The sequence below is a fragment of the Leptodactylus fuscus genome, chromosome 2, assembly GCF_031893055.1.
Source record: "Leptodactylus fuscus isolate aLepFus1 chromosome 2, aLepFus1.hap2, whole genome shotgun sequence".
In the NCBI taxonomy this organism is placed as follows: Eukaryota; Metazoa; Chordata; class Amphibia; order Anura; family Leptodactylidae; genus Leptodactylus; species Leptodactylus fuscus.
Window position 1 is genome coordinate 101410427 of NC_134266.1, and position 15533 is coordinate 101425959.

General features: G+C 40.8%; 1 protein-coding gene across 6 annotated transcripts in view; it reads right to left on the minus strand.

Moving 5' to 3' along the window:
• Positions 1-15533, minus strand: part of DCAF6 (DDB1 and CUL4 associated factor 6) — a 196827-nt gene that overhangs the window by 78420 nt on the left and 102874 nt on the right. For 5 of the 6 annotated variants that reach the window (XR_012715055.1, XM_075264278.1, XM_075264275.1 and 2 more), the window contains exons 11-12: positions 12804-12992; positions 3085-3141 (exon numbers count right to left, since the gene is read on the minus strand). Coding sequence is in view for 5 of the 6 variants with exons in the window: in XM_075264278.1 (XP_075120379.1) it covers positions 3085-3141; positions 12804-12992 (246 nt within the window). In the remaining variant the exon portion in view is untranslated. The remainder of the gene's footprint in view (positions 1-3084; positions 3142-12803; positions 12993-15533) is intronic. The other variant, XM_075264279.1, reaches the window with a different exon arrangement.

The window sequence follows — 15533 nt, forward strand, 5'->3', positions numbered from 1 at the left end:
CAGGCATTGTACGACCCATGGGCCACATCCAGCTCTCTATCTCTGACAGGGCGAGCGTAGGGTATAGGCTAAAAAGGTAGATGCTAAATCCTAGTGGGTTAAAGGACCTTTGGTGACGCCATGAAAGGTCAGTATACTGTGTGGGGGCCAAAAAGAAGAAGCAGACAATAATATGTGTGGGGGTCTCAAAAGGGATACTATACTGTGTGGGCATTAAATGAGGCAGTATACTATGTGGGGACTAGTAAAGGGGGCCATACACTGTGCGGGGGTCAGTAAAGGGGCAATATATTGTAAGGGTGCCAATAAAGGGTACATTATAATGTGTAAAGGATACATTACACTGTGTGTGGGTAAAATAAGAGGTATTTTTGATCTGTCAATGGGGGTGTCTAGCCTACAATATTAATTAGGAGAACCCCCATCACGGAAACAAAGATTGCTAGGTTGGGTTTTTTTGCGTGGGCGGCCCATTTCTATTAGTTCCTTGAGGCAGCTGAGAAGCTAAATTCAGCTCTGGATTTGAATACAGTAATGAAGTCAAGAGCCGATTGCTCCATGCTTCACCATGAAACCCTTGTCTGTGCTTCTGGCAGCTGTGAAGATAAAGTCATCACAGGTCCAGAAAACTGCATAAACTGCTGCTAACATTTGTGAAGGTAATGGGAGAATTTTCACATAAGAGCTAAAACAGAAAAACAGACAATTTAATGACTCAAGAAAAAAAAAATACTTGCTAGAGGGCTGACTAATGCCTGAACAGATATTATCTTTAAGAACAAAGAGCCAGATGCAGGTACATTTGGACAGCCATATTTCCTTTTCTCATATGCTTAGCAAGTTAGAAGGCTAAAATCCAGATTTTGTGCTGAAAAAGCCCCCTCGGCTTATACTTGAGTCAAGCAAAAAAAAAAAAAAAAAAAATTTGAGGGGGGAGGGGGGTCTATGACCAGCCCCAATAGTAATGTATAGAATTTCCCATAAAATAGTGAATAAAAAAGCAGCTTTAAAAAAAATAATAAAAAAATAAAAGTAAATAAAAGTTCTAAATCTCTCCTTTCCCTAGAATACATATAAAAATAGAAAATTGCTGTGAAACACATATACATTAGATATCCCTGTGTCTGGGTTAATAGGAGCACTGCAGATGCCCTATATTCAGCCAGGCTGAATTCCAAGTGGGGAAAAAAAAAAAAAAAAAAACAGTCCTCAAGCTCAGGGAAGGGGCAGACAGACCATCAAAACACCCTCTCCCCTTTCCCAGCACCCAACTACTGCACCCGAAAACTCCGACAATTTTAATTTTTGAAATTTTTCACACAAAGTGCATGAAAATGTCATCAGTTATGTCCTGCTCCCACATAAAAGAATCGTTTGGGCTCAATTTATATATGTGAACCCAACATAATAGGTATTAGAGATGAGCGAACACTAAAATGTCCAAGGTTCGAAATCCGATTCGAACAGTCGCACACTGTTCGGCTGTTCGAACGGATTTCGATCCCCATTATAGTCTATAGGGGGAAAAGCTTGTTTCAGGGGTACGCAAAATTCGATAACATTATACTTACCAAGTCCACGAGTGACGGTCGGACTGGATTCCCCTTGAAGTCTTCTCCCGGCGCAGCGCCCCCGCAGCGTCTTCCGGCTGGAATTTACTCTGCCTAGGCATCGGGGCCTAGGCAGAGCCGACCGCGCATGCGAGGGCATGCCTAGGCAGAGTGAATTCCAGCCGGAAGACGCCGCAGGGACGCTGCACGGAGAAGACTCCTAAAGGTAAGAGAAGAACCAGCGTTGATTGGCAGAATGTATAGCATTCTGCCAATCAACGCTGGTTCTGCATCGAACAGCTAGTAGTGTTCTATTGAGTACGAGTATCTCGAATACCGTAGTATTCGATCGAACACCTACTCGATCGAACACTACTTGCTCATCTCTAATAGGTATCATAGATGGGTGTCCCACACTCAGGACCACCATTTATAAGTCAAAGTGGAAAGCTGCCAGCAAGCAGTGTATATATTATATGAAAGGCCACTTACATGAATAGCAATGTGTAATGCTATGTTATTGTTTATATGTTTGATGACAACCAGCCTTTTCCTGCTAAAGCTTTTGAATTTAAATTTACCATATTGAAATCAAATCTGATGTTTGTTTGTTTTTTTACTTTTTACTGTATGTGCATTAGAAGAGGGGTAGTCTTATACGGAAAGTATATCCCAAAGTCTATATTTTAACTGGAAAAGTTGAGGCTCGTCTTATACGCCCAGTCTGATACGCCGGAAAATACAGTAGGGGCCTCGTCTTATATTCAGGTTGGCTTATACTCGAGTATATACGGTAATAACTTGCTAGCATCCACAATCGGCATTATCTTGTACTTGCAAGAATGACATTCCTTTGACTATGCAGTACATAAAATTTTGTGGAAACATTTTATTAATCTATTATGATATCACAGTACGTTTAGTTGCCAAAAGGAAAATATGTCACAGTATGGTACTGAATGGATGAATATACTGAATACCCTGCAGATAAGCGGTCTCACTGTGAATGATAACGATTTTCACTTGAGACTGGGACATTTTGAGAATTCTCAAGAAAGAAATCATATTTTAAGTTTAAAATACGAATTTTATCCATTTAATTTGAACAGTCCTGCTCCTGTCATTGCCACCAGAGGCCCTGGTCTGAAGATTAAGAACATACAAACAAAATGCTTTAAACTTGAGTTAGACAGACATAGCATTACAGGCAAACTATTAGATATCATGCTCCCTTTTAATATTTTGTGATTTATAGCTCTAGTGCATAAAATATGCTGAAATTCGTAAGCAGCAGTTATGTTTTTAGAAATATTTCTAGAATTCAAAGGGTGTATTAATATAGTATTAATAAACTTCATTAATCTGAATTATATTTAAACCTTAAAATAGATATCTTGAACAATAACTGCAGCTTTGAGAAAAAAAAAAACATAAAAAAAAATAAAATATTGTATAGCTGCCACCTACAAACTAATGAAGCACTCAAATAACAACCCACACTTATACTATACTGCTAGGTTTGTAGGCCACGCACCCCGTCCTTCATCAAGTGACATGGATCCAAGATCTTTGCTAATCATAGAAGTAGAATCTGAAACAAGAATTACATTTGAGGTAGCTTCAAACACGGTTAATTACTTTAAAGTACATTTTGCAGTAAAATAAAAAATATTGATTTAAATTCATATGAAAAAGTAACACATCTATAGTCAGTATTGAACCCTCTTCTGTTTAATATATTAAAGGTTTTGGTTTTTTTCAGCTACCCTGCAGTCTCCTCTGCTCTTCCTGGTTTTCAGTTCATTATGGTACGGAGCTCTTACTGCACAGTTATTTCTGGATTTACCAGATTAATATGGGTTATATATCTAAGATTGACCATTCCAATATAAAATATCAATATCTTGGGATTTACACATCCAGATAACAGAGACACTGCTCCAAGAAACTCTACTAGCACTTATCAGGGCTCAAAAACTGAAAGCAGTATGCAGAGAGAGGGAGAATATGGAGACCAGGAGCAGGGACTGAGTAATCATTTCGACCTGTAGCAGGCCTAGCCATCCAGCTGTAAACAGTGAAGAGAGATTTAGCTATATCTAGCAAATAAGAACTTTGAGATAGAAATTTCCTTTAATGACCCTATAGTTAATGTGTAGAATTGTAATATTTGCAGGGATAATCCCTGTGAAGTATTCACCACAGAGGAGAATAATATAATACTACAGAGGGATTTAGGGAAACTGGAGGCTTGGGTGGACAAACCGTATGAAAAAAAATTTAATTAGAATGTATCTGATCATGTTGGGGCCAACAACCCAGAAACCATAAATATCTAATTGTTTGGGCCACTAACATTGAAGTCAATAGGAGCAGAGCTGTAGTACTAGTGACCATTATGTTCAGGGTGCTTGCTATAGAGGGCAGCATAACAGAGGCACTGTCTCCCTGTTTACATCTTGGGAGACAGATTTGCATATTCTTCCCATGTTCCTTTGCAGTGGAGCAACTATGGCTGTATAAGTCTCCACACACCTGGGAAGGTGGTCTCTCCCTAAGGAAAGACGTTAGGGTCTTTCAGCCTCTCACTTAAACCAAATCAATTCGCTCTATGCTGCGCTGATGAAGTCCAAAGAGACAGAAACTCTGCCGTCCGTAGCTGAGAAATTGATTTGGTTATAACCTCGAATCATGCAGCAAAGGCTTCTGGGAAGTCGGGCATGTTGTTTAGGGTGCTTGCTATAGAGGGCAGCATAACAGAGGCACTGTCTCCCTGTTTACATCTTGGGAGACAGATTTGCATATTCTTCCTAGTGACCATTATACAGAGCATGTGCACAGCAGTGCACAGAAGGGAAGGAGCAACATGGGGTGTTTGAAAAGCAGTTGCTCCTGAACACGGCAATACCCCATATGTGGTCCTAATCTGCTGTATGGGTACGTGGTGGGGCTAAGAATGGAAAGAGTGCTATTTGGCTTTTTTAAAGGCAGATTTTGCTGAAATATTTTTCAGGTGCCCTGTCTCATTTGCAGAGGCCCTAGAGTACCAATACAATGGAATCCCATTTTGGAAATTACACCCATAAAGAAATTTCTTAAGGGGTATAACGAGCATTTTGACCCTACAGTTGTTTCACAGATTATATTAGCATTGGGATGTAAAGATTAAAAATTACTTTTTTTTCCCAATAAACCATACTTTTAGCACCATATTTTTACAAAGGTATAAAGAAGAAAAAGGACCCCAACAGTGTGTTACATAATTTCACTTAAACACAGATATGCCCCATATGTGGTTGAGAATTGCAGTATCGGAATATAGTGAGGCCTAGAGTGGAAAGAGAGCCATTTGTCTTTTGGAGGGCACATTTTGCTGTAATAGTTTTCAGGTAGCATATTGCATTTGCAGAGCCCCTAAAGTACCAATACATTGAAAACCCCTCAAAATTGACCCTGTTTTACGCCTCTCAAGGAATTTCACAAGGAATATTATCATTTTGAGCCTAAAAATGCTTCCCAAAAATTAATGTACAACGTGAAAATTTAAATTTTTAAAGAAATATGCCATTTTGGTGCGCAATACATTGTACCCATTCTGAGTCATCAGAGACATACACTCATAAAACTATTAAGTGGGCTATCCTGGGTACAAAAAAGTTATATATGTGGGTGTACACTGCTGCTTGGGAACACAACAGAGCTCAGAAGGGAAGGAGTTTAGTGCTTTTTAGCTTTTGGGGTACAGATTTAAAGGGACTTTCTGGGCACCATGTTGTTTTTGCAGATCTGTGGAGGTGCCAGTGGCCCCATTTTGTAGGGACAAATTTAGGGTCTCTGCAAATATGACATGGTGTCCAAAGTCCAACAATCTAAATCTATGTTCCAAAGGCCACATAGAGCTTCTTCACATCTGCGCCCTGCTGTGTGCCCAAATGGCAGTTTATGCCCGCATGTATGACACTGATGTATCCAGGATAACGTACTCAATGTCATAAGTGGATATAAATGGCTGTTTGGGCACAGCCGGGCACAGAAGGGAAGGAGCACTATTTTATTTTTTTAAGCATTTTGATTTTTGGATGTCATGCCACTTATGCAGTGCTCCTGAATTGCCAGTAAAGTGGGCTCTGCAGACTTGTGACCCCATTTTGGAAACTAAACCCCTCAAGTAGGGTAGCAAGTATTTTTAACCCTTGAGTATTGCATTCATTTAATTTCAATAAATGATTGAGTAGCTCATGTTGAAAAGGGAAAATTGCAATCTTTCTAAAGATACACCATTTCAGTACCCGATATGTTGTGCCCAGTTTGTGTCAGCAGAAACACACACTCCAAAAACTGTTAAAGAGGACCTTTCACCATTTTGCCCATAGGCAGTTCTATATACTGTCGGAAAGCTGACAGTGCGCTGAGTTCAGCGCACTGTCGGCTTTCCCGATCTGGGCCCAGTGTGAAGAGCTTACGGTCCCGGTACCGTAGCCCTTCTATGGTCAGAAGGGCGTTTCTGACACTTAGCCAGAGACGTCCTTCTTCACAGCACAGCCAATCGCGCTGTGCTGTGAGAGCCGGGAGGAACTCCGGGTTTCCCGGGCACAAAAGCTTTTGGAGCCTTCATCTATGATACAAGTTGGGCACATTATGCATTGGAATTAAATATTACTGGAAAAATTGACATTTTCACTTTTCACAGTCAGTTGCATATTCATTTCTGGAGAATAAATTACCGTGTTTTCCCCGAAAATAAGACAGTGTCTTATATTAAATTCTCGTCCTAAATATAGGACATGTCTTATTTTCGGTGGGGGGATCTTATGGAGTGGGGGACAACCCACTCCATAAGACATGCAGGAGGTGAGGGGAGGGGGAGGTAGGCTACTTACCTTCCCCATCTTCATGGCAGCGTTGGTGCTGCTGTTGATCGCAGTGGCGGGAGTGGTGGGCGGGGCTTAGCGAGGCTGCCGGCAGTTGCCAGGGAGCCTCACTTTGTGGGCACTGCAGCCAGCTGAATGCTGTGCACTGTGTTCCATGTGCACAGGAAAGCTGGCTGCTGCCGCTGCTGTGATACTGGCTGCTGTGGGATGAGCTGGGAGAGCCAACTCCCAGACTGAATGTCTTGCAGTCTGTAGAGGAAGTCAGTCTATGCAGACGCATAGGCTGACTTCCTCTGGTCCTGGTAGGATGAACCAGGTAACTGGGGACTCCAGGCAGCCTGGGGTCTCTGGTCAGACCCCAGGCTGCAGATTCTAGATACCGGCACCCCCCGATCTCGCCGGGGTGTGCCGGTGGGGGTGGCAATTCGGGGGAACCCCTTGGATGCTGCGGTCACATTTGACCACGGCATCCAAGGGGTTAAAACGTCCGGTCGGAGCTCAACGCCAACCGTATGTTATGGAACAAGGTGTTACCAGTGAGTAACCGCTATATTTTTACTATTGGCCGGACTTCAGAGACCACGACTGCCGGCCGTAAATTTATGGCCGGCGGTCGTCAACCAGTTAAGTCATTTATTTAGTTCATGTTTGTTGTGTTTGTTTATTTTGCACTATTTATATTATATTATAATAAAGATATTGTGACAAACCATTTGGCAAAATTGTGTATGGGTCTACAGTCATGAGAAAAAGGATGATTCAAACTAACGTTGGATTCCGTTATGAAGGTTAAAAACAAAAAACGGACACACATCATAACAGACATTAACGGACACTAACTGATGTTAATGTGTTCGTTTTTCTAACTAATCCATTTAATGGATCAGTAAAAAAAAAAAATAAGTATCTAGCATCAGTGAGCGTCAGCTAGTGTCTGTTTTTTATACTGTCCGTCTTTGGAGTTTTTTGGGGGGTTTGTTTCTGCTTTCTGAGCATGCAGAGAAAACGGACACAAAATAACGGACAGTAACTGATGGCTATCAGCAACTGTCCATTAGAAGTCCATTGCCCATAGACTTCAATGTTAAAATAAAAATGAACACTTGCCGTCCATCAAGAATCAATTTTTTTAAATGGACACAAAAGTCCTGCATGTAGGATGGGGTGTAAAGGGACACAAACTGACACAAATGGACATAAGATAAAATTCCATTGAAGTGAATGCAAACTTTAACGGATTACTGACAGTTCAGCTAGTGTCCGTTGCTAAAATCTTGTAATGGACAATAGCTACAGACACTACTGATGGTCAGTAGTTTGAATGCCCCTAACAAAGAAAACTCTCTTTAAATTCTATGGTTTTATGTATCAGGACAAAATAAAAAAAAGTAGATAATTGAACCCTCAGATATATAAACAACACCAATACAATAAAAGGAATACAATAAACTATATTTGACATCATTTAAGAAAAGGGAGCCCAAAATACAGAAGCAGTGTGTATAAAAATTGAATATACACTTACGGCTTTCATAGGAATTAATAGGCAAGGTATTCATCTAGGCGTTGTTTATTGGAAGTCTAATGATCATAAATAATTGTTGACCATCTCTATGAAAGCAAAAGTTTTGGCATTATGCTGATCTTCAGCAATCAAGTGTGTATTAATATAGTATCAGGGATTGAATCAACACAATGTGCAACCAGGCTCCTCTGGGTCAGACACTTTTTATTACTCTACTGATTTCCAGTCTGCCTTTGATCCCTTTCTTCATGACTCCCTTAACAGTACTCCCTCTCCTCCCTTATTCTTATTTTCTTAGCTCCCTCTTCTTCTTATTCCCTTTGAATCCCCCTTGTACTCCAGCTACCCTGCAGATTCCCCCCGCACTTTAAGGAGGGTGACTACACCTTCTTTTCTCCCCTCTTTTCCTAGTTGGGTTTTGTACCAATTTTGCTTATTCTTTTATTTTGACTGGTCGTTTAATTGTTCCCTTGGATATGATGGTTTTTCTCTGCTGCTTCAGAGAGTTTACTCGTCCCTTCTCCCTCTCCTGCCATTCCCAACCCACAAACTCAATTGTTTTTTTTTAATAATTCTATTGTTTTGTGAAATTCTTCGATAAAGACTTTAATGAAAAAAAAAAAAGTGCAAACGCACTGCAATGTAACTCACATAACACTACACATTAATAAACCACACCAAAGATCTATTTGCTTAATGTTTGATATATCCCATATGTTCTACCAAAATAAGAAACCCTTGCCAAACATAGAACCAGTACTGCTGAAAAACATGCACTGATCAAATCTACCTATAGAACCCGTAATGGCATTGGTTTCTCCAGGTGAGAGACCCACGCTGATGATTGATTGTTCTTTTGCCAACAAAAAGGCAAGACTACAACGATAAATATTAAAAATCTGTCCAAACTTTATTGACAAAAAATGTTAAAACAAAAATTTTTCACCTGGACTGGCTTCTTCAGGAGTTCGACACCCCCTGAAGAAGCGAGTCCAGGTGAAACGTACATCGGGGCTCTTCCCATGCATTACATGGTAAAGTTATAGCATTTCAAATTCTTGTTATTGTTTCCAGGTGAAACGTATGTCGGGGCTCTTCCCATGCATTACATGGTAAATTTATGGCATTTCAAATTCTTATTGTGTACAGGTGAAACGTACGTCGAGGCTCTTCCCATGCATTACATGGTAAAGTTATGGCATTTCATATTCTTGTTATTGTGTCTCTATAGGGTGTCAATTTGCACCTTTATTAGTTTGCAATATTACTTACTATAGTCCAGCCATGTTCATGGCAACATTATGGTAGTAGGCTTTCTACATTTAAAATACCAGTCATTGCATTTATATTGCCCCTATTGTTGTGAATTGTGTCATTATATACCATACTTACCTGTATGCTGGTCCATTTGTATGCGTTGTTTCCTTCTTCTCTTTTTTCTATTGGACATATGTGTTTTAACATTTTTGTTAATAAATAATAAATTGACAGATTTTTTATATTTATTTTGTGTGTTCCACGCTGATGATTGTTGCTCTTAAATACTGATGCAGACTTTCAGGGGAAAGAAGGCTCTTCTTTGATAAAGCCTTTTTTTAATTAGTCCAATGCATTGACCATTCTAGTTCTAGAGCAACAAGACTACTTTTACTCAATAAAACCCAATAAACAAAGTTAACAAAACATAATTAAAATGTAATTATATACATATATACATACACATAGGATCCTTGAGATGGGACAACCACTTTAAGCATTTCACAGTAATTAATTTTTTTTTTTCCTTTTTCACAAGGGGTTAAAGGAAAAAATGTGCCACACAATTTCATACAAAATTTCGACCAAGAACAGAAATACCCCACCTGTGGGTGAAAACTGCTGTTTGGGCACAGCAAATGCCATTAGGCTTTTGGAGGACTAATAATAATTTTCAGGTGAAATAATCCATTTGCAGAGCCCCTATGTTGGCAGTGCAGTTGAAAATAAAAAAAAAAACTTTTGGAAAAGAAATTAATAGATAAATACAGGACCCGATCATGTAAAATTCTAAAAAAAAGTATTGTAACAGGTCCCTATGAATAATGTTCTACAGGGTCTAGTGTCCTGCAAGGTTAAAACTTAACATTTTTTTAAAGACTCATAAAACTACCCAAACCACAAGACCAAACATAGCAACAATGTAAATAAAAATATTAGTACTCAATGGACTAAGTCTCAAAAGGGCCACTCTAAGAGAAAAAACAAATCCCCTCTATTATTGTCCAAGTGGGGACAAAAAAAATCCCTATAGTAAAGGGGGGCTAGAACAATGTAAGAATTATAAAGTGCTAATGCTAAGGACAGTCTCTATTAATGAGAAAGTCTATAAAGTAAGTAAACTAATAGCACTGCCTAAAAGCTAAGGGTAGTCTCTGACATAAAAGATGAACACTACATTCCCATCAGTGTCATCTAGTCTGTAATCAAAAGTCCATGTATGGGAGAACCCTACTAGGGAACTGCTAGCGGCAGCATAATTTAGACTACATATAAGGAACTCCAACGCGTTACCCCCGCCTAAAGGTTCATCAGGAGACGAAGACAGCTGAAACCACACCCTTAGATGATGAAACATGCCCTAAGGTCCAATCACAGTGATTGAGTACAGCCAGCCCACTGTCCAATAGACTAGAAGAGGTGCACATTGAGCCTCATTTGCCTTTATAGTGTTGGTATCCTGCCTTATCAAGGCTCTGTAGCAGTACTGACATTACCTTGCCAATCTTTTAATACATTACATTATTCTCCTATCTGGTGCAAGTATGTACAGTAAAGCAAAGTTTCCAAAGGACATAAAGAAAACATGAACCTATTGTGACAGCTTTGAAAGCGGTTTTGAAAGCAAGTACAATGAATGAGTAAGAGTATGAGTCGTTGCATCCTTTTTTTTATGGACATAAAAAACAGTTTAAAAAAATGGAAGTCCTATCTTTGACAGACACAAACTATTAGGTCTGTTTTTAAAGGGATGTAAAAATAAACACAGCCACCTGATATAAATAGGAATGCCATATGGTCGTGAAGAAAGGAGATGTAAACAAGGCCTTTTAGTATAACAGATTAAATCAGTCAATCCAAGTTTGCTCATTGGCTGACGGCTAGCTAAAATAGACAGTTTAGTTGTAAGGAATGAGCATTCCTAGGATAACTTTTTGAAATAATTGTCCTGAATATAGGTATGTATAGTAGGCCCTTAAAACAGAGAACCAGCTTAATCTGACAAAGAGTGGTTTTAGAGGGAGGCTTTGTTTGTGATAAGATTATTTGAAGACATCCAATCCCAGCAGATCAAACATAGTTTTCCTCCAAAATGAAGCAGCGTCACAATAATAAGCCGTATGAATTCTGGGCAGAAATCTGCCATGATGGAGTAGAGAGCTGATGTGCAGCCGGCTGTTTACGTGCAAGCAAAAAAACGTGACCTGGGAAATCTCAGGACAAGTTGCTCATACTTTGAATAAATATTAACCGCCATCCCTTCAATGTTTACTGATAAGATAACGGCGCAGAATTCATTACCGTATAACATTAGGGTTTGTGCCCTATGCCCTTGTACGGGGTTCACCATTGCTCCCTAATAACTAGTACGTGCCTGGTTCTGGCTCCGAGGCTTGCACTCTAGTCCCAAATTTGGTACACTGTATGGCAGTAGTAAATTGAGCACTCAATAGCAGTGTTAATTTGGTGCTATATGTTATACGGTTCCTGGTATATTGTATGATACAGCATGCAAGGAAACCCTACCATACATTGCCATGATAATACTGTCATATAGAGTACAAGGAACCCTTTCATAAAGTACCATGATAATGCTGTCTTATAATGTACAAGGAACCCTACCATATAGCAATATGATGATACTGTCCTATGGTGTACAAGGAACTGTACCAGATAGCATCATACTTATACTGTACTGTTCAATAGTGTACATGTAGCACTATCATACAGAACCATAGTAATACTGTCATATGTGGGTTCAGTGAAATAGATGCCTTCTTTTTGTCAAGAATTGCCTTAAATCCCATAAGATTAAGTTCTGTGATTATCTTTAGGGAGCATTCACACGGAGTAACGCCGGCCATAATTTGTGCTTATTTTTACTGGCGTAGAAATGCGAGGGTCGAATTTAAGCGGCGTTTTTTTACTATGAGCGTATACACAACGTTTTTTGCTCACGTAAGCGCTCAGTTTACGCTGCATTAAAATTATGGACCATTAATCTTTAAGATGCGGTTATCAGTTGTGACTATATCATGCAAGCACTTACTTCTAGTTTTCCTTTTGCTTGCAGCAATGGAGTGGCTCTCCTGTGGTGTGATCACAGGACTCATTCCATTACTGTGAGCCTTCTTAATACTCCCAGGCCTGCCATAGGAACATTATGATTGAGCTCAGCCTGTTACACACTTCAATATTACGATAACAACGTTGCCATGGTCTGTGATACTGTAGAATTACAGTCTATGGTATACATTATGTAATGCTCACAAGTTGCATATCCAATATGTTGAATACTAAAGTGAAAAAAAAAATTAAATAGCTGAACTGCATGGGAAACTAGACATCCTATCCACACATGAGAAGCTGCGACCATTGGAGAGTCTGATTGCTGGTCACATGATACAGCTGTAGATCAGAAAAGAGTGGAAAACTCACAGCCGCGATTTACGATGATTACATTTGCTACAATTTACATAATTTACATCATTTTTAACAAGCCACAGAATAAAAATTTGTGTGGTCTGGAGTTCTGCTTTAAATGGTGTCATGAAGTGCTATTTGAAATCTGTTATGATTAATTACAAAAAATACGCTTACCAGTATGAGTACTAGATTTATCCGATGAAGATGAAGACTCTTGTTGCATATTCTCAGTAGATGACCTTTTATCAACATTAATGGGAGATGGATTCACATTTACATCAGATGAATCAGATTCTGTAGTTGCTTGTGGCTCCATATTTGTGTTCGTGGACTGTGAAACTGACGTGTTTGACTGTAAGCTGCCTGCAATGAGTGTATATATATTATACATAAAAAAAAAGAAAAAATAAAGACATTAAACATATTTGTAGGGAACCTTTCATTTTATTTTTAGATTGAAGTCAATGAGGAAGTATATTAAAAATTTTCCACTGAATCCGTAACCTTATTTGTCCATTGTTCTGATCCTCTAATGCCGGGGCTCAAACTTGCGGCCCGCGGGCCAACTGCGGCCCTCGGGACGATAGTTTGCGGCCCCCGTGCAGCTCCCTGCATGTCCCGCTATGTCCCTTTAGTCAGTGTTTTACTTAAACTTTCCTCCGATCATTCCCCCGCTCTTATAACAGCAATAGAAAGTGATGGGTGATCGGTGGAAAGCTAGTACTACTGAAGTTTAAAACTCAAGGACCTGTGTGTGACGTCAGACGTCACGTGACTAGGGAGGCGTGTCTTAGTGTGCCGGCCGGAATATGAAGAGATGTAGTACTGAGAGGAATGTGAGATGCAGAGTGGAGTGTGTGTGTGTGTGTGTGTGTGTGTCAGTAACCTAGGGGCAGAGATGGAGGGGGGATATGAAATTGGGGCAGATGGAGGGGAACATGAAACTGGGACAAATGGAGGGACGACATGAAACTGGGGACAGATGGAGGGGGGACGTAAAATGGGGCAAATGAAGGGGGGTATCAAACTGGGGGAGAAATGGTGGGGGAGATGAATCTGAAAGTAGATGAAAGGGGGCACTTAAACTGGGGACAACTGGAGGGGGCAGTAAACCGTGGGAGTAGCTGGAGGGGGACCTGTCTGCCTCTAGTTGTCCCTAGTTTATTGTCACTGTCCAGCAACCCCTACGGTTTAATGTCTGCTTCTAGCCTCCCGAGTTTAATGTCCCCCTCTAGTTGCCCCCAATTTAATGTCCCACTTCAGCTGACATTAATTTATTGCCCCCCTCCAACTACCCCCACTGTTTTATGTCCCCCTCCAGCTGCCCCAGTTTCATGTCCCCTCTAGTTTCCCCCAGTTTAAACTGGGCCACCAAGAGAGGGACTTAATACTGTGGGGCAGTTGGAAGGGGACATATAATGTATGGGTGACTGTAGGAGAATTATACTGTGTGAGGGCACATGAAAAATGAATAAGAATGGGCGGAGACATCATAAAATTGGGCGGAGCTAAATTTGCTGCGGTGAGCATAGCTTGTGGAAAACCTGATGCGGCCCAGCCTCACCCAGACTCTACCTCCAGCGGCCCCCATGTAAATTGAGTTTGAGACACCTGCTCTAATGGATCTTAACAGATGACATTCTGGCAGTGTAAATATACGCCCTAAATAAAGATTTCATATATCTGTGATATATAACAGTGGTTAAAGGGGCTCTATCAAGTCTTTTTTAAATAAGCACATACTTGCATAGCCTTTAGAAAGGCTATTCCACACATACTCTTTGTATGTTAATTAGTAGAGATGAGCGAGTACTGTTCGGATCAACCGATCCGAACAGCATGCTCCATAGAAATGAATGGATGCACCTGTTACTTCCGCTTTGACGGTGGCCGGCCGCTTAACCCCCCGCGTGTCGGCTACGTCCATTCATTTCTATGCGAGCGTGCTGTTCGGATCGGCTGATCCGAACAGTACTCGCTCATCTCTATTAATTAGCTTACAGAGTGCACCCCGGAAGTCTCAGCGAGCACACTGTCTGCTGTGTGTCTACGCATTCTCTGCAGGGAGATGAGTCATCATAGCAGAGAAGGTGCTCATTGAGACTTGTATGCTAATTATCCTCCAGCGAGTATTCAAATTAAAATGGGCTCATTCAAAAACTACTGAGGCGATTAACATGCAAAAGGTATGTGTGGAATAGGCTTTCTAAAGGCTATGCAAATATGTGCTTAGTTAAGGATGACTTTTCTCAAAGATAGAGTCCCTTTAAGTCAGTGGTTCTCAACCTTTCTAATGCCGTGACCCCGCAATACAGTTCCTCATGTTGCGGTGACCCCAAACCAAAAAATAATTTTGGTGGCTACTTCATAATTGTAAGGGCTAGTTCACACAGGGGGTGGTATAGCGGATCTATAGCGGATTTAGGCACTGAGAGTGACGCGGGGAGCCGCATCACTCTCGGGTCAAAACACGCTTGCCACGTCTGTCGCGGCTTCCCCCCGGAGTTGGCTCAAATTAATGGGACGATTCGGGAGGTTGCTGCTGCCAGGGGTCACCGAGCTGTGGAATCCACCTGAAGAAAGGGCAGCCCACATATTTTTTTTCCGTGAGCGTCAGCATGCCGCTCATGCAAAAAACAAGCCTGGCGGTCTAAATAGACCTCCATTGTGAGAGGGCGGATTATGACGTGGATTTCGCACCATAATCTGCCCCCTCTGTGCCTGTGTGAACGGGCCTTAATTTTGCTACAACCCATACCTCCCAACTTTTGAAAAGTAGAAAGAGGGAGAAAATGTGCGGCACGCAGAGTGCGCCGCGACAAATTTGGCTCCACCCACTTTTATGTTGACTCCGCCCATTCTCATTCATTTTTCTAGTGCTCCCACACAGTGTAATCCTCCTAC